General features: G+C 32.5%; 1 protein-coding gene across 2 annotated transcripts in view; it reads left to right on the top strand.

Moving 5' to 3' along the window:
• LOC132300106 (uncharacterized) overlaps positions 1–20,313 on the top strand; it is a 31,049-nt gene extending 10,736 nt beyond the window's left edge. The window contains exons 4-8 of one of the 2 annotated variants that reach the window (XM_059797058.1): positions 5,943–6,060; positions 18,781–18,907; positions 19,035–19,204; positions 19,709–19,884; positions 20,036–20,313. In XM_059797058.1, coding sequence (XP_059653041.1) covers positions 5,943–6,060; positions 18,781–18,907; positions 19,035–19,204; positions 19,709–19,716 — 423 coding nt within the window. In that variant the 3' untranslated portion in view covers positions 19,717–19,884; positions 20,036–20,313. The remainder of the gene's footprint in view (positions 1–5,942; positions 6,061–18,780; positions 18,908–19,034; positions 19,205–19,708; positions 19,885–20,035) is intronic. The other variant, XM_059797059.1, reaches the window with a different exon arrangement.
• Positions 20,314–22,390: the final 2,077 nt, after the last annotated feature.

The following is a 22,390-nucleotide window of genomic DNA, read 5'->3' as shown; positions in this document are numbered from 1 at the left end:
TTAGTTACAGGATTAACTTTAAAACTAATTTTTTGTTTTTAAATTTTCACTTGAAATCCTATTTGACCAATCAATTAAATTGGGAAAATAAAATGTTGAATAAAAAAAATTGAGATTGAATATTGCTCTCACTTTTGATTTCAAACATTATTTCAAAGTAAAATTAAGTAGTCTACTACTTTACTGTGAAACTTCCTAAGCTTTCAAATACACACCGTCAAAGTTTTAATTTTAAAAACCAATTATGGGACATCCAATGATTTATGTACAGTACCATTCATGTTGGAGGTCATAGGTAATATAAAAAGTGAGATTGATTCTAATAAATTAAAAATTAAACAACCAGTTTCAGATAAGACATGGCAAAGACGTGGCAGCAAAAGAAACCAATAATAATTTTGCTTCTGAAGAGACGTGGCAGCAAAAGAAAATGCAAGTTATATAAGGGAAGTTATGTAACTTATGTCTCTACATGGCAGCAAAAGAAAAGGAGGAGGAAAAGGTTGAAGTTGGAAAAAGAAAGAAAAAATAAGATTATTCTGTCGAGAGAAGAGAGAGAAGAAGAAGAATAATAAGAGAGAAAAAAAAAGAGAGAGAAGAAGAAGAGAGGAAAGAAGAAGAAGAAGAAGAAGAGAAGAGAGAGAAAAGAAGGGAGAGAAGAAGATCTGAAGAAGAGAGAATGAGAAAAGAAGAAGAGAGAAGGAGAGAAGAATGAGAAGCCAATAAGGACTTACCTGGAATTGTTGCAATCACAAGCTTCCTTTTTCGGCAGAATCACAAGCTTCCTCTGTCGACAGAATTTTGCTTCAAAGTTTCTCAGCCCTAGCCCCTTCCTCTTCAATTGACTTCCACTTCTCTTTTTGCTTCTTCGATTCACTTTTACACATTCCTTTTTGCTTCTTCGATTCACTTTTACACTTTCCTTTTTGATTTTGCTTTTATTTTTTTCTTTTTCTTTTTGTAAAGTTGCTAAAACAGTAATAATAAACAAATAATAAATAATAAACAAATCATAAGTAATAAACAAATAGGCGAATAGTAACAAATAAAAGGAGGCGCGCCTTTTCTACACCTGGGGCCTCTCGCCTCTTCCATAAAGGCGCTCACCTGTTCAAAGACCATCGCCTATGGTCTACACAGGCGCAAGTCATGTGTCTGTAGGCGCCTTGCGCCTCAGGCGCGCGCCTTCGGTGCTTTTGACAACTATGACTTGAAGGCTTCACATTAGAGGGTAAAGAATATATGATCTATAAATTTAAGATGTCAATATATGAACTTAAATAAACTTCCTGACAATGGTATTTTAAATTCAATGATACCATTATTTCTTTCGGTTTTAAGAAAAATATTGTTGATTAGTGTATATACTAAAAAGTTAGTGAGAGTAAGTTTATATTTCTGATTTTATATATTGATAATATTTTATTTGTTAGTAGTGATCTTAGTTTATTATATGAAACTAAAAGTTATCTCTAAGAACTTTGAAATGAAAGATATGAATGAGGCATCCTACATGACAGGAATAGAAATATTTCATGATAGATCACGTAAATTTTTTAAGATTATCTTAGAAAGCATTTATTGAAAGAGTTCTAGAAAGATTTGGTTTGTAACATTATTCAACCACTATTGTTTCATACATAATAGGGGATAAATTCAAACTCATGCAATCCCAAAGAATGAGTTAGCTAGAAGGTAAAGAAACGAAAAATATTCCTTATGCATATATTGTGGAGTTTGATATAAAGTTGGTATGTGATAAAAGATTATATGCTTACAATTAGAAAGACATTTTTTAATTAGTTATTTGTTTCTTTTGGCTGGAAGAATAATATTATGAAAAAGTATAAAGTAATTTTTTATTACTTTATCTATTATGAATTTTTAATTTGTAGCATACTTTGAGGCTACAATTTATTATTGCAGAATTTATTTTAGGATTTGGAGTTATGAATACCATTTTCAGATTACTGAAAATTTATGCTGCAATTGTTGATATTTTTGTATGAAAAATGATAGGTATTCTAAAGTTGAAATACTTTATCATTAAAGAAGATGTTTAGAAATAACGAATGTCTATTAAATATATAAGCACACAACTTATGGTTACAATCCATCAACGAATGGACTACCACCCAAGACATTTATGGAACATTTTAAAAGAATGGGTCTTGAATGTAGTCAATGATGATTATTTTTTAATTGTGGATTGCTTAAGTGTGCTTATATATATTTGACATTTTGTACTAATTAAATGTGTTTGTGATATTTTCTATTAATTAATGTACATGTACGTATTGCTTTAATAAATGGTAATAGGAATAATCTTGGGAAAGGCATTATTGTTAGATCATTATTAATATTTCTCATTTATAGACTGTGTTGAATAGGTTAATAATGTTGTGGTACATGGAATGGACTGTGTCATTTAGGGACATATAACCATCATGACTCGCATTGGTAGTTTATTTACCATGGTATTTATGATGACTAACTTAATGAGTCAATCTGATTTATGGTGCACACTAATGACTATTTTACTAAAACACTACAGAAGTTACTATATGTGCCAAGTGGGAGAATGTAAGATTATTTATTTTATTGTGGTCCACATAATTTGGACATGTGACATATTATTTGGTGGTTATATAAAATAGATATCAGATTAATATTATATTATTTGGTCAATTTATAAATTACCTTTTTGGTAATTACTTATTGAAGAAGTATTTTCCTTTCTTGTTCCTTACTTTGATGGAAAGTGAAATTAGGTTACTAAAAAGAAAACTGGTCATCTCTCTGCCTTTATAAAAGTGCATATACTCCATCAATTATGTACAATTAATTAATGATACAACACGTAAAAGTTTTATGTGTGCAAAAGGCCAAGAAAGAGAAATCGGTTTCCACATTTTGACTATTGCAGTTTAGCATGTTGTTTGTTCCGTAGAAAGGATTTCGACATTAGACTTGATCTCGATCTACGATATTTACAATCACAGATCGAGGTATTTACATCTAATTATATTTATTTATACATTATAGATATGTGAGAATAATGAAGTTTTAAGATTATGGGATTCATGTTTATTTGTGATGAATGGCTTAACACGAATTAATTATAATTTGCATCTGAATCAGAGAAAGGCATTCTTGATTGGCTAGAAAGTAACAAATAATGTTACATCTTCTTGCTATTTATTGTTGAATGTTTTAAGTTTTTGGAACTAAACTCTTAGAAATATATATGATGATATATATTTTGTGGGATATAATGATATATATTTTGTGGGATGCTGTTAATTAAATTGTGGCTAATTTTGTGAATCGTTATGGTCCATTGAAAGTCATAAAATTCAACTGCCTTTTTCAAATAGTGGTTCAATTGTTAATATAGTAGTGGTTGATTGTTCTTGAGCTTTTGCGATGAGCCTAACCAAGACTTTTGTGTGCACCTCTAATTTTTATTTTATTTTTAGTATTATTATTTTTTATATATAGATAAAGTAATCAAACCATACATTTTAAAGGATAAAATACACTGTCATGAGGCTTGGACAAATTTGAAAGTACAAGTAGAGAGGGTTAGGTTCTTATTACTTTGATAGCATCTAAAAGTGTAAAATATCAGTCATACTTTTATCTATTTTAAAGATAGTTTAATAATAAAAAATAAAAAAAATATGTCAAACCAAAAGACTCCACTAGTACCCCTTTTCTAATATTGTAAATATTATATTACCCTATCTAATATTTTTATTTTTAAAATAAAATCCTAATCAGACTCTAAAAAGAAACTTAATCAAATCTCTTTAATAAAAACAAATGTTTTTGTAAATTTTAATAATATAAAATTGGTATGAAAAATTAATACTTTGCATTTCATGTCAAAATATATAGGGCAAATTGCACTCACATCCCTTGAGGTTAGGCTATATTTTAACTAGATGAAGATTTTGGCTTTAAATTTCACTTACATTTGAACTAGTGGTTTAGCATTTCATTTACACCCCAAATGTCAGTTTTTGGTGGGGTTAGAGTACTTTTGAGGTGTTAAATGACTATACTGCCCTTTGACCATGTGTTAACTATTTTTGTGACCAAACTACCCTCAACATACACCAATGCCGAGGAGAGAGAAAGGAATATCCATGTCAACAAAATACTTCACACATAAGCCATCTTCTCTCTCCTCCAATCTTTCTCTCTCTCCACAGACCCATCCTGGTGATACCAATCACCCCATTTTCTTTACCTCTAGCCTAGAAAACCAGAGACAACAACCATAAACCTAAGAAGTCCCACATCAACAACAACAACCCAAATTGGCTAGCTCACCTTCTGTCCTTCAACGTCTCAAGTCCATCGACTTCTTCATATACAGATCCAAAGAGCCCAACCCATCAACCAAACTCTAGCGGCAAGCTCTCATCCTTACGGGCGTCACCTACGACCATTCCAACATCTAAACCTGGCTTGACTCCAGCCACAACACCTATCCTGCCACCATGTAGATCCTCGACAACACCAACTTCGTCCCCAACCTCACCTTTCGCCGTTTCATCTACCTCTGATCCGATCAGCCACCGAAATCTGACCACTCCTCTAAAGTACCTCATCCAATCTCAAAGCAAGAAATAGTTCAATCAATCATAAAAATCAACCACCATGCAGATGATTGTTTGATTTCTCTTTGCAAAATCATTGACTTTGCTAAGTCCTTTAACGGCTCAAGAGGGCAGCTTACTGGGTAGTAGCTAGTCAACTCTTTATCCACAGCCAGTAAGTTCATTATTGTCAAAAAATTTGCCCAAACTCACTGGCGTCTTCCAAGTTCATCATCATCACCGGTGGTTTCTTTAGAGCTCTATACCGCCACTACTTCCCTATCGCCGTTCAGATAGTGAGGGAGGGCTTTGACGCCGAACTATGAGAAGGTGGTTTAGGACTTTGCAACTCAGTTCGAATTGGACTCATAAGTGACGGTGTTAAAGAGAGTGGTGAGAGTTATGAGGAGGAAGATGAGATAGGTCAAGACGAATATTGTGAAGATGTGAGAGTGCAGAGATAGAAAGTTTGGAGGAGAGAGAAAGTGGTGAGGAAATGGGTTTGCTACTTTAAGGGTATGTGTGAGAGAATGATGATGAAATAGTTTTGTTGGTTAGAGGTGTGTATCTGTGAAAGATAAAGAGAGAGAGAGGTGGGGATGTGGGTAAAATCGTTGATTGAATTTTACCAAAATCCCAATCGGCCATGTGAGTGAAATCATTGATGAAGAATCTGAAGAGGATTGGTCTACAAAGAGAGGAGAGAAAAGGTGTTGATATGTGCGTTTAGACTGTTAGGATTGCTCGGGACCATAGATGACGTGGTGGCCTCGGGACTACGTGTACAAACAGTATATATATATATACACACACACACAAAGGGGCCTTTCTGTCATTTAAGATTATATATATTTTGTATTAAAAAAAATTGAGAGTAAAAGGGTTAATTCGTAGGCAAAAAGTAAATTGGGGTGTAAATGAAAGTTAAAACTAAAATCTTCATTTAGTTGAAATATAACCTAACCTTAAGGGGTGCATGTAAGTGTAATTTGTCTAAATATATAAGGTTATTGAGGTAATTTAAAACAAGAAAATGACAAATTAGTCATTTTATTTGAATTTTCATTAACGGTAGAGGTCGTTGAGCACACATACCAAATCTAAGGACATGTCAAAATAATATTGGTCATAAATACCATATGCAATTGATTACCCATTTTATTTCTTATATATAATATGCCATAAAACACACACACGCAGACATGAAAAGAGTGATTTTGTTTCTACTGGTATTTAAACACACCCTTTATCCTCTTAATCTTTGTTTTCTCTAATTTCTTCTTCTTCTTCTTCCATTTATTATTATTATTATTATTTTTTTTAATTTTGAAACAGAGACTAGATAGTTATTACAAGAGAAACTATAAGGATTACTTTGGATTATTGGGAGGTTCTTTGAAGGGGAAGGAGGAGCTTTCTGAATCAGAGAAAGGCATTCTTGATTGGCTAGAAAGTAAGAAATAATGTTACATCTTCTTGCTATTTATTGTTGAATGTTTATGTTTTTGGAACTAAATTCTTAGAAATATATATAATGATATATATTTTGTGGGATGCTGTTAATTAAATTGTGACTAACTTTGTGATTCATTATGGTCCATTGAAAGTCGTAAAATTCAACTGCCTTTTTTGAAAGTGTGGTTAAATTGTTAATATAGTAGTAGTTGATTGTTCTTGAGCTTTTGCGATGAGCCTAACCAAGACTTTTGTGTTCACCTCTAATTTTTAATTTTTTTTTTAGATAACTAATCAAACCATACATATTAAAGGATAACTTACATTGTCAGTGAGGCTTGGACAAATTTGAAATTACAAGTAGAGGGTTAGGCTTTTATTACTTTGACCCCACCTAAAAGTGTAAAATATCTTCCGTATCTTTATCTATTTTAATAATAATTTAATATAAAAAATATGTCAAACCAAAAGACTCCACCATTATCCCTTTTTTTACCATATTGTAAATACTATATTACCCAACCTAATTTTTTATATTTTAAAAATAAAATCCTAATCAGACTCTAAAAAGAAACCTAATCAAATCTCTTTAATAAAAACAAATGTTTTTGTAAATTTTAATAATATAAAATTGGTATGAAAAATTAATGCTTTGCATTTCATGTCAAAATATATAGGGAAAATTATACTCACACACCTTGAGGTTAGGCCATATTTCAACTAGATGAAGATTTTGGTTTTAAATTTCACTTACATTTAAATTAGGGGTTTAAGATTTCACTTACACGCCAAATGTCAGTTTTTGGTAGGGTTAGAGTACTTTTGAGGTGTTAAATGACTATATTGCCCTTTGACCACGTGTTGACTATTTTTATGACCAAACTACCCTTAACATACACCAATGCCCAGGAGAGAGAAAGGAATATCCATGTTAGCAAAATACTTCATACATAAGCCATCTTCTCTTGCTTCCAATCTCTCTCTAACCCATCTCGATGATACAAATCACCCCATTTTCTTTACCTCTAGCCTAGCAAACCAGAGACAACAACCACAAACCCAAGAAGACCCACATCAACAACAATAACCTAGACTCGCTAGCTCAACTTCCGTTCTTCAACGTCTTAAGTCCATCGACTTCTTCATTTACAGATCCAAAGAACCCAACCCATCAACTAAACTCCGGCGGCAAGCTCTCATCCTTACTGGCGTCACCTACGACCGTTCTAGTATCCAGACCTAGCTCGACTCCTACCACAACACCTGTCCTGCCACCATACAAATCCTCGATACCATCAACTTCATCCCCAACCTCACATTCCACCGTCTTATCCACCTCTGATCCGATTAGCTGCCGGAATCTGACCACTCCTCTAAAGTACCTCTTCCAATCTCAAAGCAAGAAGTAGTTCAATCGATCAGAAAATTCAACAACCATGCAGATGATTGCTTGATTTCTCTACGTAAAATTTTTGACTTCGCTAGTCCTCCAACGGCTCAAGAGGGCGGCTTACGGGGAAATAGCTCGTCAGCTCTTTGTCCACAGCTGGTAAGTTCAATATTGTCGAAAAATTAGCCCAAACTCACCGGCGTCTTCCAAGTTCATCATTGTCGCCGGTGGTTTCTTCAGAGCTCTATGCCACCGCCGTATCCTTGTTGTTGTTCAGATAGTGAATGAGGGCTTTGATGCCGAACTATGCGAAGGTGGTTTGGAATTTTGTGACTCGGTCTGAATTGGACTCATAAGTGACGGTGTTAAAGAGAGTGGTAAGAGTTATAAGGAGGAAGATGAGATGGCTCAAGATGAATATTGTAGAGATGTGAGAGTGCAAAGATAGAGAATTTGGAGGAGAGAGAAAGTGGTAAAGAAATAGGTTTGCTGCTTTAGAGGTATGTGTGAGAGAATAATATGAAATGGTTTTGCTGGTTAGGGGTGTGTATCTGTGAAAGTAAAATTGTTGATTGAATTTTACCAAAATCCCAACTAGCCATGTAGGTGAAATCATTGATGAAAAATCTGAAGAGGATTGGTCTGTAGGGAGAGGAGAGAAAATGTGCTAATGTTTGCATTTAGATGTATAGGATTGATCAGGACCATAGATAACGTGGTGGTCTCGGGACTACGTATACAAACAGTATATATAGATACACACACACACATAAAGGGGCCTTTCTGTCATTTAAGATTATATATGTTCTGTATCAAAAAATTGAGAGTAAAATATATATATGTCATTTAAGATTATATATGGTCTCGGGACTACGTATACAAACAGTATATATATATACACACACATACACAAAGGGGCCTTTCTGTCATTTAAGATTATATATGTTCTGTATCAAAAAATTGAGAGTAAAAGTCAATTAGCAGGCAAAAAGTAAATTGGGGTGTAAGTGAAAGTTAAAACCAAAATCTTCATCTAGCTGAAATATGACATAATCTCATGGGGTGTAAGTGTAATTTTTCTAAATATATAAGGTTATTGAGGTATTTTAAAACAAGAAAATGGCAACTTAGTCATTTTATTTGAATTTTCATTAACGATAAGGGACATATACCAAATCTAAGGATATGTCAAAATAATAATGGTCATACATTCTACTTGTGTGTAATTTGTCCAAACATTAAATCAGGAAAGATCAACGTAATCTACTATTTTTTTTTTTTTAATGTACATTTAATGAAATTTCATATAATATTAGTACAATATGTCAAAGATTCCAAAGTTTACTTAAAACGTTCATCAAGCCTAATCGGCTTCATAGTATTTAATTTCTTGATAATTTAAGGCCTGTTTGGTAGGGACTTCCTGTACCCTCAAAACCGACTTCAAAGCCTAGGACCTCTAACTTTAGGTAGCTTTGGGCCTCTCCACAAGTAACTTGTGAACAATTATAACTTTAGGCAGTTTTAGGCTTTAATATACAGGTCAAATTTTTTTGAAAGCCCTATTCTTTAGGGTCAAAAAATGGTTCAAATTTATAATAATAAGATTTACTTATGCTGCGGTTGGTGTGCAGGAATTGAATGCCTATTCTAACCATTCTTTTGTTTGATATGCAATTTAAAGTGGGAATAACCATTCCATTGGAATGAAAATTCATTCTATAACTAAACCTATGGAATGGCCATTCCATTCCCAAATAATTTTTTTTAAAAAATCAACTTCCAAAAACCACCACTACCTTCCACCATAACCACCTCCCATTTTCACCACCACTACCATTGCCTTTTACCACCATCAATGCCACCGACTTTCACTACCAACACGACCTTTCTTTGCCGCAACCACCACCACCGTCACCGCCATCGCCTTTCACCATCGCCACCATCTTCCACCACCACCACCGTTACCGCCTTTTACCACATCCACCACCACCGCCGCCACCACCTTTCTCCACCCTCACTGCCTTACACCACCATCACCGCCACCACCTTAAGTTCATAGACTTTTGTGCACTAGTCCATCTCTAACAAATTTGGTTGAAAATTTTTTGATTTATTGACTAGGGTTTATAGTTCACTGAAGCTATAAAGGTTATTGTCCAAAAAAATAGGAGCTTAAAAAAAAAATTGAAAAATATTCAACTTGAAAAGAAAGAAAAAATTGAAAGTTGCTGAAGCTAAAGAAAAAATTGAAGCTAAAAGTGGAGATAAGTTGAGTTGGGGAATTGCTGACTACTTTTTAGAGTGAAATTTTCAAAAAGATTTGGAAAATTCAAAAAGATTTTGATTTTTACATTTTTAAAATTTTCTTTTGTTGATTATTTAATCACCATTGTGTTAGAAATTTTTTTGGGTAAATTAGGGAAAAAAAAAATTTCTCAAAACAACACTATGTTCAAGACTGCCCTTGTTGAACCGGTTCAAGGCTGTAAGCCATTAAGGGACAGCCCTTCTTGAACCAGTTCAAGAGGGTTGAACCGGTTCAAGGCTTTGGGATTTTGGTTTTTAAACCTGTTTTGTGCCTCTTTGTTTGCATAATCATTCCATCTCTATATGCTCCATAGTCCACTTCACTCCACAACTCACACATACAAACACATATATTTATATATCCATATACATCATATCATATTTTTGTCATTCATCCATGATATACAATTGATCATTACATGATAAATTTGAGATTGAAGACAAGAATTGAAGAAGTTGTATGAAGAATTGAAATTCAAAAATGGGTTTGAAAGAAATTTGTGGAGTTTGGGATTGATCACTTAGAGGATTGGTTTAACTTGATTATTGATGATATTTGAAGCTTCTAAAGTGAAATTGGGTTGATTTCTACATTGTTGATTGATTTTTGGGAGGATTGAAGATTGAATCAAGCTTTTCTCTATAACACATTTAGAGTTGTACACGAGGTGTTCGATAAAATTACTGAAAGAGTTTACAAGCTTCAAATTGAAAAAGTTTCTAGAGAACATGGCTCCTAAACTGTCTAAGGAAGCAAAAGGGAAAGGAATTACAAATCCAAGACCTCCAAAAAGGTCTCAAACTAGCACTAACATTCAAGAACCTCAAGGTGGTTCATATGCTTCAAGAGATGCTCAAATGAGATATCCCGTCTGTTTCTAGCACCAGCATGATTGAGTTTGACGAGTCACACTTCTACAACAACGATACTTGGAAAGTGTATCTCTCTGTTTACCAGGATGATCTAATCAGGTCAGAGAGGAATGTCAATCTTCAAAAGCTTTAAGACACAATTGGATGTAAGCTAGTGAACTACATCAAGTTGCATAATTGGCTTTTCTTCACTAAGCTTGGCAAAAGCTTTTACTGTTCGGATATGGTTACTTATTTCTACGCAAATATTCGTGAGGTACATGACTCCTACTTCATCCTATCTCTGTTTAGAGTTGATTATATGGTAGATAAAAAGGATATTGAAGCTATCCTAGACCTTCCAGACAATCGTTAGTTGACTGGACAGACTCTGCCTTTGACAATCACGGGTTCAGATTTTTCCCGAATTGTTTCAAAGATCTGTGTGCCAAACTCTTCTCTGAATCAAGACAATATTCCAGCTCATTTTCTAATAGATGAAACGGCTTTCTTCAATTTGTTTGCTATTGTAAATCTGGGCTACTTCGGAAAAAAAAATGAAATAAATCTTAAACGAGCACAAGTTTTTTATTTTCTTGCTATTAATGAGACTATTCTGCTTACATCCTCTATTGTGTAGCTTATGATAGTTCATTACAAGAAAAACTCGCAAAAGTATTCTTCTCTTTTTCCAATGATTATCATGGAAATCTTAAAGAAGAAGAATGTTCAGATTCTTCCAAGGGCTTATCATAAGCCTATCATGGCTGAATTGGATCCTCGTGTCTTGAATAAGTCCAAAACTACTAGGGAGAATGCTAGGAAGGCTAGGAGAACTGTTGATAAGTGGTCGTCACAAGTGCAAACATCATGTATTCTTATCTACTTCAACATCAGACAACTATGTTTGATAGAATGATGGTTGAGATCTGAGATCTCAAACTACTAATGACTCAGATGAGAGGACAACATCTAGGGGTTCCGGATGAGGATGTCTATAGGCCTGCACCTCCTTATTCATCTTTGAGAGCTGAGGATGACGATGATTATTCTGATGAGGATGAGGATGAGGAGGAGGAGGATGAGGATGAGAGTGGTGAAGATTGAAGCAAATAATTTTCTGACAGAGTGGTTGAGAAAACAATGATGCTGACTTTTGTGTTAATTTTTCATGCATCATGACATCATGTTTTGTTTAGTTATTGTTAACATTGTCATTATTTTTAGATAATTTTGGTATATGCTTTAATGACTTGTTTAGATTGGAATTATCTGTTTTCTTATTTATCTCATATGCTTTGACAATTTGTTACAAAAAGGGAGAGATCACAGTGAGATATTAAGGGGGAGAGAATAGATATGATATATTTTTTTCCTGGATATATACTTTAGGGGAGTTTTTATAAATTTTTATTTATTAAACTTCACTGGTAGTTATTGCTTGATAGTGTGCAAGACATCAGGTCTAGTTGTGTATCCAAGAAGAAAAGAGAAAAATGATCATATTTCGTGTTTTTGCCTTTGAACAAAAAATGTAATTTACTTTTTTGTTTTGGGTAGATTGAGAAAATTGTTTTTAGGGTTTTGTCACGAAATTGCCAAAGGGGGAGATTGTGAGATATTATTTTATTTTTGGCAATTATCGTAAACAAAATAAGTCCAAGTCGAGTTGTAATTCAAGTTACTTTGTCTACAAGTTATTAAGTTCGACAGTGACTACAAAACTGGGAAGTTGTTCAAACTTACCATGATTGAAGATCTTTTGAAGAAAAAGGTAAGAATAACACATTATGAAGGATTCTAAACAGATTAGGACATATTCTACACTTTCCATATTTTTTTTTAGAACTGCCTGTAGAATGTTTTTAGGCTAAAAATAACCAATATCAAGTTCTGGCCAACTTGAACTGGTTCAGCCCCTCTGAACTTGTTCAAGAACTCAAGTAAGCCTCAAATTTACTTACGGCCAAACTTAAACTGGTTTAGCCTCTTTGAACCGATTTAAGGTGTCCTATTTACGGTACAACTTTCAGTTTCCTTTCCTAATTTGTTTCCTAGTTGGTCTAGAATTGTACCAAGTCCTATGCACGAATTTTTAGAAGGACTAGGACATTTTAAACTCTCTATATATTAACCTTGTCATACACATAGGTTTAAACACGGCTTTTGCATTATCAGTTTATTATTCTCAAAAAGCTTTAGGAAGATTTTTGTCTCATAAATTCTTAGAGAATTTTCGATCTGTTTGTCTTTCTAGAACATAGACACATAAACACTTAGTGAGTTTAGAGTTGTGTTATTTGAATCTTGATCGTGATTATACAGTTGCATCTACATCGATCAGACAAAAACAAATCTACTTCTACATCGGATTCAAACGATTAAAGAATAGAAATAAAAGGGATCACACTTTGAAAGGGTTGGAGCATTCGAGGAATGTTGTCTGATCAAGCATAAGCTTGAGATCAAGTTGCTGTTGGACGGGGAGTCGCAAAGCCAGAGGATTATCAGCAGTTGGTGTTTGGTAGAGCGATAGGGTGTGAGCCAGAGTCAAAGTTTAGTGTACTTTGTTTCAAGCATAGTGGATCGGATTATTTTTTACTGCACAGTCTACAAGGTTTTTTCTATGCAAATAGTTGACGTATTTTATCAACTGGAGTTTCTTCGCTAAAATCCTGGTATCATCTCTAACTTTAATTTGCTTTATTTTAGATTGCATGATATTAATTTATTAATTGCTAAATTAAAGTAAGTTAGAAAAACAAAAGATCTATTTTTAAAAATAATCAAAAAAATTTAAGTATTTTTCGCTGCGTATAACTCACAAATTATTATAGTGATTTCAAGAACCTATTGCTATATCCCAAAGGAAATGCACAAGCAAAAGACAAATACCTGTCCCTCTTTTTAGAAGTGGCTGATTCGGAAACACTTCCTCTTAATTGGAAAATATATTCAAACTACAAACTGCTTGTCAAGGACCAAATCCAAAGCAAACATTTCGAAAGAGAAGGTGAAAACCGTATTCTTAGACGTTTTATTTATTTATTTATTTTTTCTTGTAGTGGTAGAGATTAAAGTATTGAACTAACAAGTGTTTAATTTTCAATTTGTCTTGGCAGTCGCAAAAAAATTGTAGGTATGCAAAACTAGAGCTTCATAGGTTTAGAAAAAAAAAAAAAAAAAAGCTTACACGCCAAATCAGATTATAAAATTTCTTTAATTATAGATTAAAATGGTGGTTGAAGACCTCATTCACTATAGAATTGGACCAGGAAATGAAAGCGATAATCAAAAGAAAATTTTCTTAGATATAAAAGAAAAAATACAACTAAAATTATCATGCTACACAACCCATGCAAAAGGAAATGTAAATCTTGAATCTCTTGCTGGGTCAAAGCGTTGTTACGATCTGAGCCGAAATAAAATTTGGGTCACAAATGTTGAAGTTAGTGGACAAATGAACAGAAATGGGATACACTCACATATATTCAACTGAATTAGTAAACACACAATTGAGAAACACTCACTTCAATAAAGTGGTATCAGAGCCTTGTTATAAGATCGATAAAGAAAAATGGCGTCTAACAACATGTTGCAGCCCAACTTCCCAAGTTTAGTGGGAAGAATTACAATCAGTGGAGTATACAAATAAAGGTGTTGTATGGATCCTAAGATTTATGAAAAATTGTTGAAAACGGTTTTGAAGAACCGAAGAATCAAGCGAGGCTAAGTTAAGCACAACTCAATGAGTTGAAGGAGAATCGAAAGAAGGAAAGGAATGCGTTATTGTTCATTTATTAAGTAGTTGATGAAGTAATTTTTGAAAGAATCTCGATGGACATTTCAGCAAAGCAAACGTGGGATACGTTATAGGCCACTTATAAGGGTGAAGATAAAGTTAAAGTGATGAGATTGCAAGCTTTTCGAGCTGAATTCGATACGATTAAGATGAAAGATTCTGAAAGTGTAGAAGAATACTTTAATCGTATTCTTTCTATCACTAACCAATTGAAGGTGAATGGAGAAGATAGTCAAGATCAAAGAATTGTTGAAAAAATCCTCGGAAGTATGCCCAGAAAATTCGAACACATCGTTGTAGCAATTGAAGAGTCGAAAGATTTGTCGACTTTGTCAATAAATAGCTTGATGGGATCACTCCAATCTCATAAGCTTCGATTAAATAATTTTGATTCAACACCTCTAGAACAAGCATTTCATGCTCAAACTTCTTTTAGAGAAGGTTCAAGAGGAACAAGAAGTGATCAAGGTGTCCGAGGAAGAGGAAGAAATAGAGAAGGAGAACACACACAACTTTTACATAAAACTCTCAATTCTGATATATTTTCTTTCTCACTTCTTACTTACAAAAGAACTTAAGAATATGTCTTTATAGGCACCAATACATAACTCTAGAAAGACATAAATTACAAGACAATAAATAAAATAATAAGTTTAACACAAGTGTTTCATCTCCCAATGAGATAGTGTATGTATATTTCACACATGAGTTGATTCATGTATTCAATACTTGAGTTAGTTCATGTATTTGGTTTATTTTTCCAACAATGCCTCCCGTAAACCAAATTTGGTTTTCATTCCCAACTTTGTAAGATTCTTCTTGAATAAAATTCTAGCAAGAGTCTTTTTGTTTGATGACAGATTAACCAACTCCCATGTGTCATTCTTTTCAATAGCTTTGATATCTTCATTCATTGCTTCTTCCACTTTTCTTCTTTGCAATTCATAAGGGATTGGATCTTCCCCACAAACATTATATTGAGCCTTGTCGCCGTTACATGCATCAAATTTCCAATGCTTTCAAATGCAAAAATCTTCTTTGCAATCTCCTTTGATGTACAAGCTTTGTATCTTGTCTTCTTTATGCTTCTAGTACTTTTCTTCACCTGACCTTGAAATTGATTTCCAATGTTGTTCTTGAGATTCACTTGAAAATTTCCACACTTTTTAAATTTACTTTTGACTTGCTCATTTAAATCAAAGAACGCTTCTATGTTCACCTATGTCATATCACTTGAGAAATATTCTATATGAGAATTCCTCAATTTTACTTCTAAGATAAGTTCACCCAATTGAACATATTCCGTGCAACACTTTTTTGTTTCACAAAAAATTTCAAAGAATTTATTTTCTTTTTCAAGATTTAATATTCCAATTTCTTCACCAAATTCAACTCCTTTGATTTTTTCTTTAGTGACAACTTCAGTGTCTTCAATATCTAATTATTCTTCTTTCTCATTTTCATCTGTTAATATTTTTTCTTCATCAACATCAACTCCTTCTCTTCCTTCTTTTTTAAACTCCACTGTCACCATTTTCTCATCTTGCATCTCTTTGCTTTTTTCATCAAATTCTATATTCGTACATTCCACCTTTTCAAAATCTTCTTTTTCTTCTATCTCATCAAAATTTTCTTCATTTTCATCTTCCCAACTTTTTTCTTTAAAAAATCCATCTTCATCGTAATTTGGGAATCAATATTCAGTGGATACTGATTTGAATTTATAATGAGATAAATACATAAATTCAAGCTTTTTCTATACCTGACTTGGAGATTTCAAATTTTCAACATGCTTCCAAACTTCTTGATGAACTGCATTTTTCAGTATCTTTTTTCTGTGCTTGAATTTTGTTTAGCTTAAAACACTTAGGATTTTTTATCATATCATACCAAAAACCACAGGCTTTAAATTAAACCAAAATGATATTGCTCCAGTAGGCATAATTTGAGAGAATTAATTTTTCATTCATTTTTCGGTGCCAAAATCACCTCCTCCTTGAATCTTCTTTCAATTGATTTTTCACGAGCCATATATTATTTTGCTTCACGCTTCAAAATTGCTCCACCATTCCGACTTTCGGATTATCATTCAGGCTCTGATACCAATTTGTAGGAGGCTCTGATACCAATTTGTTGTAGGAGGGCCCTCAACATGAAGAAGGAGAACACACACAACTTTTGGTATAAAAATAGTAGAAAGAAATAAAGATTTAAGGATCGAATTTGGTGGTTGCCCACTATAATATGATGTCTTTATGACCCAAATAAAAAAAATTCGGCTAATATATCTCACAAATATTTTAGTCTGGTCTGTTTAATCTTTATCATGGATGAATTTAATGAAATAAAAGAAAACATAGACTAAAGTTTCTTCAAGTTTTATATAATTTCCGAAGGGTAGAGCCCTTTCTGGGCTGGGATTGAGACTGCTTCAGATTCAATATTAAAATTAAAATTTATATACATTGCTCAAACATTTAAAACTTATCCCGATAAATATATATAATTTTACTAAAAACATTAGATTAGGATACATTTGCGTCACCAATTTGTATATTAATCATTTCCAAGTTATCAAGGAATGGCAACCGGTTCGCCTAAACCCGGCCGTTTAATTAATGAAAATTTCATACAACTCTCCTCTTGTTGGAAGCTAAGTGAGCCGAACCCAGGTCCCGCTCCGTTTACACTTTTTTTTAAAAAAAAAAATTTATTGTATTTTTTTAATTTTAATTTTGTTATTTATTTGGATAACAAAATACATTGCTAGTAAACAATTATTGAAAAATTGGAAGCCCTTCTCAGAGCAATCAGATGGTATCTTATCTCACTTTCAAAGTGGTTAGTGAGAGTTTGAGTCCCAAATGAATAAAATGTAAGCCCTGAAGGTTTGATAGGTTAGATTACTTTACTAAGAACTTAAGATATATATATATATATATATATATAGTTATAAAAAATAAATAATAAATAATAATAAAAGATATATATAGTTGGTTTAAATCAAACTCCAACCCCACCCTCGTTTTAATTTTTTAATTTTTAATTTTTAATTTTTAATTTTTTAATTTTTTAATTTTATTTTTATTATTATTTTTTTTTGCCAAAACTACCTGTACGGAACAAAAAGAGTTCCCATACCTGTTCCATTAGGAATTGGGCAGAGTGGAAATGGATGGGGCGACAAAATTGCAATGCTTTAAAGCTAGTAAAGTTCTAATCAACATCAACTTAACGAGTGTCCTATCTCTCTGCAATCTCCCTTTAAATATAGAACTACAATTGCTGCAAATTAATGCAGATAAATAGTGTGAGTTGTACAGCGGAAAATAAAGTTTTGATTATTTTTAAAAACAGATCTTGTGTGTTAAAATAAAGCGAAAGTGGGAAAAAACTAGTACACTGAATTTTGATTCTAGCTCACAAGAGTATAAAGTAAATCAGACGACACTTCTCGAATTACGATCAGGATTCGAACAACACAACACAACTCTAAACTCACTAAGTGTTTATGTGTATATGTTCTAGAAAGATAAACAGAAAATTCTCTAACAATTACTGAGACAAAAATCTTCCTAAGACTTTTTAAGAATTATAATCTAATAATGCAAAAGCCGTTCATAAACTAATATATATGACATGGTTTATATAGAATATAGAATAACATAATCCTTTTGAAAATAAGGAAAAATTCTTGCATAGAATTTGGTACAATTTTAGACCAACTGGGAAACAATTTAGGAAAGGAAATTGAAAGTTGTATTGTAAACAGGATACATTGAACGGGTTCAGAGGGACTGAACCGGTTCAAGTCTGGCAGAAGAATTTTCGAATCCAATCTTGAAGTCTTGAACGGGTTCAGAGGAACTGAACCGGTTTAAGTTTGTCAGAACTTGAAATATGGTTCTTTTAAGCTTGACACACTATATATGGTAAGTCTGAATGAAATATCATCTTTAATTATGGTAACTTGAACAACTTCCTAATTTTGTAGTTGCTGTCGAACTTGATAACTTGCCGAATAAGTAATTTGAATTACAACTTGACTTGGACTTGTTTTATTTACAATAATTGCCAAAAATAATATCTCACAAATAGTGTATATATATATATATATATATATATTTATTTATTTATTTATATATATAGACAATTACATGTTTTAGAAAAACAAGCGACGAAGGTTTTGGAAAAGTATAGGTGAATCGTTATCTCCTTTCGGTAAGTCATTTATTTTCTTTTACCTTTACATCACATTCATTATTGGTAAATAAATAAATCTATATTTATACATGCATGCATGCACAAAAAATTAAACATTGCTATAATTGTTTTGTTTTGGTTTTTTCTTCAAACTGTAACAGAAGTTACAAGATCGTTAAGAGATATCTCACCGGCGGACTATATATTCAAAATAGAATCTTTCTCAGTACTCCTGGGAGCACTAGAGAAATATGAATCAAAAGTTTTTAAAGCCGGCGGTTATGAATGGTGTGTTTGAATTTTAATTTCTCTATTTTGTTTATATATATTGTCTACTAACAAAATTAATTATTATTATTATTTTTTTAACAAAAAAAAAATTAAAAATTAATTATTTTTCTTTTACGGTTTACAGGAAATTGTCTCTCTATCCAGGTGGGAATAAGAACAGGGATGTGAAAGATCACGTCTCACTCTACCTGCAATTAGCTAATACAACAAAAATTCGTGGTGACTGGGAGGCTAATGTGAAATTCACATTATTTGTCTTTGATCATATATGTGACAAGTACTTAGCCATCGAAGGTAACTAGTTTTTTCATAACGCACATACAAATTGATCTATCAATTTCATGTTACCTTGGGAAATTTGTACTTATATTATATGCATAAATTTATAGATATATATATATATATATATATAGATGTTGGACAAGTAAGGCGCTTCCATAGCATGAAGACGGAATGGGGTTTTGATCAATTTCTTTCACTGGATACATTCAAAAATCCTTCCAACGGGTACCTTGTAAATGATTGTAGTGTATTTGGAGCCGAGGTTTTTGTTATTAAATATGGAGGCAAAGGGTAGTGTCTTTCCATGAAAAAGGAACTACAACCCCATTTTGTCACGCTTTCAAGGTTGATAGATTTTCTAGGAAATACTCAATTCTCAGTCATGAGTTTAAAATCAAAGAACAAAAATGGTATGAGCTTTTCTTTTAGTCATGATATTCTTTATTTATTTTTAAATTTTGTATAAAATCTATAGATCTTATAATATATATCTATGAATTTTTGTATTGAATTCAGGAAGATGATGACCTATCGCAATGGAAACAGTAGAACTAGTGCTTATGGCAAATATTTGTCCCTCTATCTCCAAATAGATGATTGGTGGAAACTTCCTAAGAATTGGAAAATAGATGCAACATTCAAGCTGCGTGTAAAAGACCAACTCGACAACAAAAACAATATTGAATTTCAAGGTGAAACCATTTTTAAATTTTCACTAGCTCTTTTTAAAATTTCTCGCATAAGCTTTTTCAGTTAAAATTTGATAACAATGTATATATATATATATGTACTTTCTTTTTTGTTGAACTAAAAGCTTCCTGTTGAATAATCGTTTATTTGCAGTTTGCTGCTGTTATTGTGCCTCGAAAACGATCTGGGGTGTCCATGAGTTCATGTTGCTAACGAATCTCCGTGACGCATCAAAGGGCTACATAGTGAGGGATACCTTAATTTATGAAATAGAGATACAAAGTTTGATCTTGTCGGTGATTAAGAACTTGAAATAAAAATGTTTATTATTATTATTATTATTATTAGGGTTCCACGATTGTACCCTACTTTTCTTCTTCTTTTAAAGTAATACAAGAAGTTCTCTAAACTCATTGATGCACATTCTTTTATTTTATAATACCATAATTGTTCTTTTTCATTGTAATGTTTTATATTTTTTTAACCATCTTTATTTCCTCTAGTAGTACATATTTTAGTTTTTTGGCTTCATTTTTCATGTACGAAATAGATCACAGGTGAAAAAAGTTGCACAAAATTAGCCATCTAAGACAAGACTTGATTGGATTGAGTATCACTCTTTGTTGGTTTATAAGGCTGTGATGGGTCAATTCGAAGGCTATCAATTAAGGTTTAGGACGTTTGTTTCCGTCCATACTAGCAATCAAGTTGCTCATGCACTTTTTTATTTTTTTATTTTCGTTAAAAGTTGCTCATGCACTTGCGAAGCTATCAAAGTCATATTGATATAGGTTATGGTTTAGTTGTTTTGTTTGTATTTTCATGGTAAAAATAGTAATAATAATAAAATAAATAAATAAATTATCATAATACAAGAAAGAATAGACAACAAGATATTAGGATCATGGTTCACCGTAATAGACACCAACTTATTAGGATCATGGTTCATCACATCATCTGGTATGCGACTCGTGTCACGCCCCAAAAATTCGAATACAAGAAAGAATAGACACCAATATATTAGGATCATGGTTCACCGTATCATCTGATATGTGATTTGTGTCACGCCCCAAAAATTCGAATATACCAGTTTATACTGATTTTGTCTGAGTCTGTTGCACCGCGATCGTGACACTGCGAACCATGATTAGGATGAATCTTCAAACATTGAAATTAAATATTATTTATTTATTTATTTTTTTTGGTTGTGATATTTGGTTCAAAACGTGAAATTGATGAAAAAAATTTTAAATCTTGAACCTAATCACAAATTCACAAAAATAAGTTATTAAAAACACAAGTACATTATTACTGTGTTAGTACATGATTAGGATGGATCTTCTAACATTGAAATTTAATTTATTTATTTATTTATTTATTTTTTTGTGGTGATATTTGGTTCAACACGGGAAATTGATGAATTTTTTTTTTTAAAATCTTGAACCCAATCACAAACTCACAAAAATAAGTTACTAAAGACATTATCACTGTATCAGTACTCCCATCGGAGGTGTCCCCCCAACAGGACAAACCTGCACCCTTCACTGTTTCACACCGAGTCTCAGCTCGTTGAACCACCACCAATGCCTCAATTTCCCTCTAATTTGAGAAAATAACTGCATTTCGTGCCTAACACAACATCCAACATAGCTGGGCCGCCAATTCAACATCTTCATACTAACTTGCCACCAATCAAACCAATCCGCGGCTGACTCGGGTTGAGATGGAATATGAGTTACGGTTGACTTGAGTGGAGTTTAGAAACCTCCATTCGTGGTTGGCAATGAGATGAGGCATGTGTGACTTGGGTTGAGTTTAAGGACATTTCTCTATTACGACGAAGAGTGAGTCAAAAAAAATTAGAAGGTAATGAAAGGCCACATTAACTTAACCAAACTCTTAGTATTTGCAAAACTTCAAACTTATACCGAGTCAGTGGCTTAGTGATATCGATCTTTTACTTTCTAAACAAAGGTCAGTAGTTGAAGTCTCATGTGAACACCAAATAAAAAAATAAAAAAATAAAAATAAAATTCAAACTTACAAAGGGTATTTAGAACAAAGGGCTCATGACCCAAAACTTTAAAAGGCTGCATTTCAAAGACGAAGGAAAATTGATATATCGAGGACATTTCAAAGAGAGTAGTCCTTTTCTACATGCGATAGAGGATAGTCAGTAAACTCAATACCTATCTCTCATTAACAATAATTTTCCATTTTTGATAAATTTCTTTTTATTATTATATTTTTTTGTCATTATTATTAGCTTAGTAATTAATTTTTTAGTTTTACTTTTTAAAATCTTAAGAAGTTATACGTAAAGTGGAGAATATATATATATATGTATACATATATTCACTTGTTGAATTTTCAAAAATTAATTGATTATTTTTTTAAATATGTTTTCAAATAATATTATTATTGGTATAAAAATAATTAGATAATCAATGACTCAAATAAGAATTTTAATTTTAATTCAAAAATACTTTTAGAAGTCGTACACCAAAA

This window comes from Cornus florida, unplaced genomic scaffold (genome assembly GCF_030987335.1).
Source record: "Cornus florida cultivar Cherokee Brave unplaced genomic scaffold, ASM3098733v1 CherokeeBrave_3.0.0_Hap2_Chr03, whole genome shotgun sequence".
In the NCBI taxonomy this organism is placed as follows: domain Eukaryota; kingdom Viridiplantae; phylum Streptophyta; class Magnoliopsida; order Cornales; family Cornaceae; genus Cornus; species Cornus florida.
This window is presented reverse-complemented; position numbering and strand designations above follow the sequence as displayed.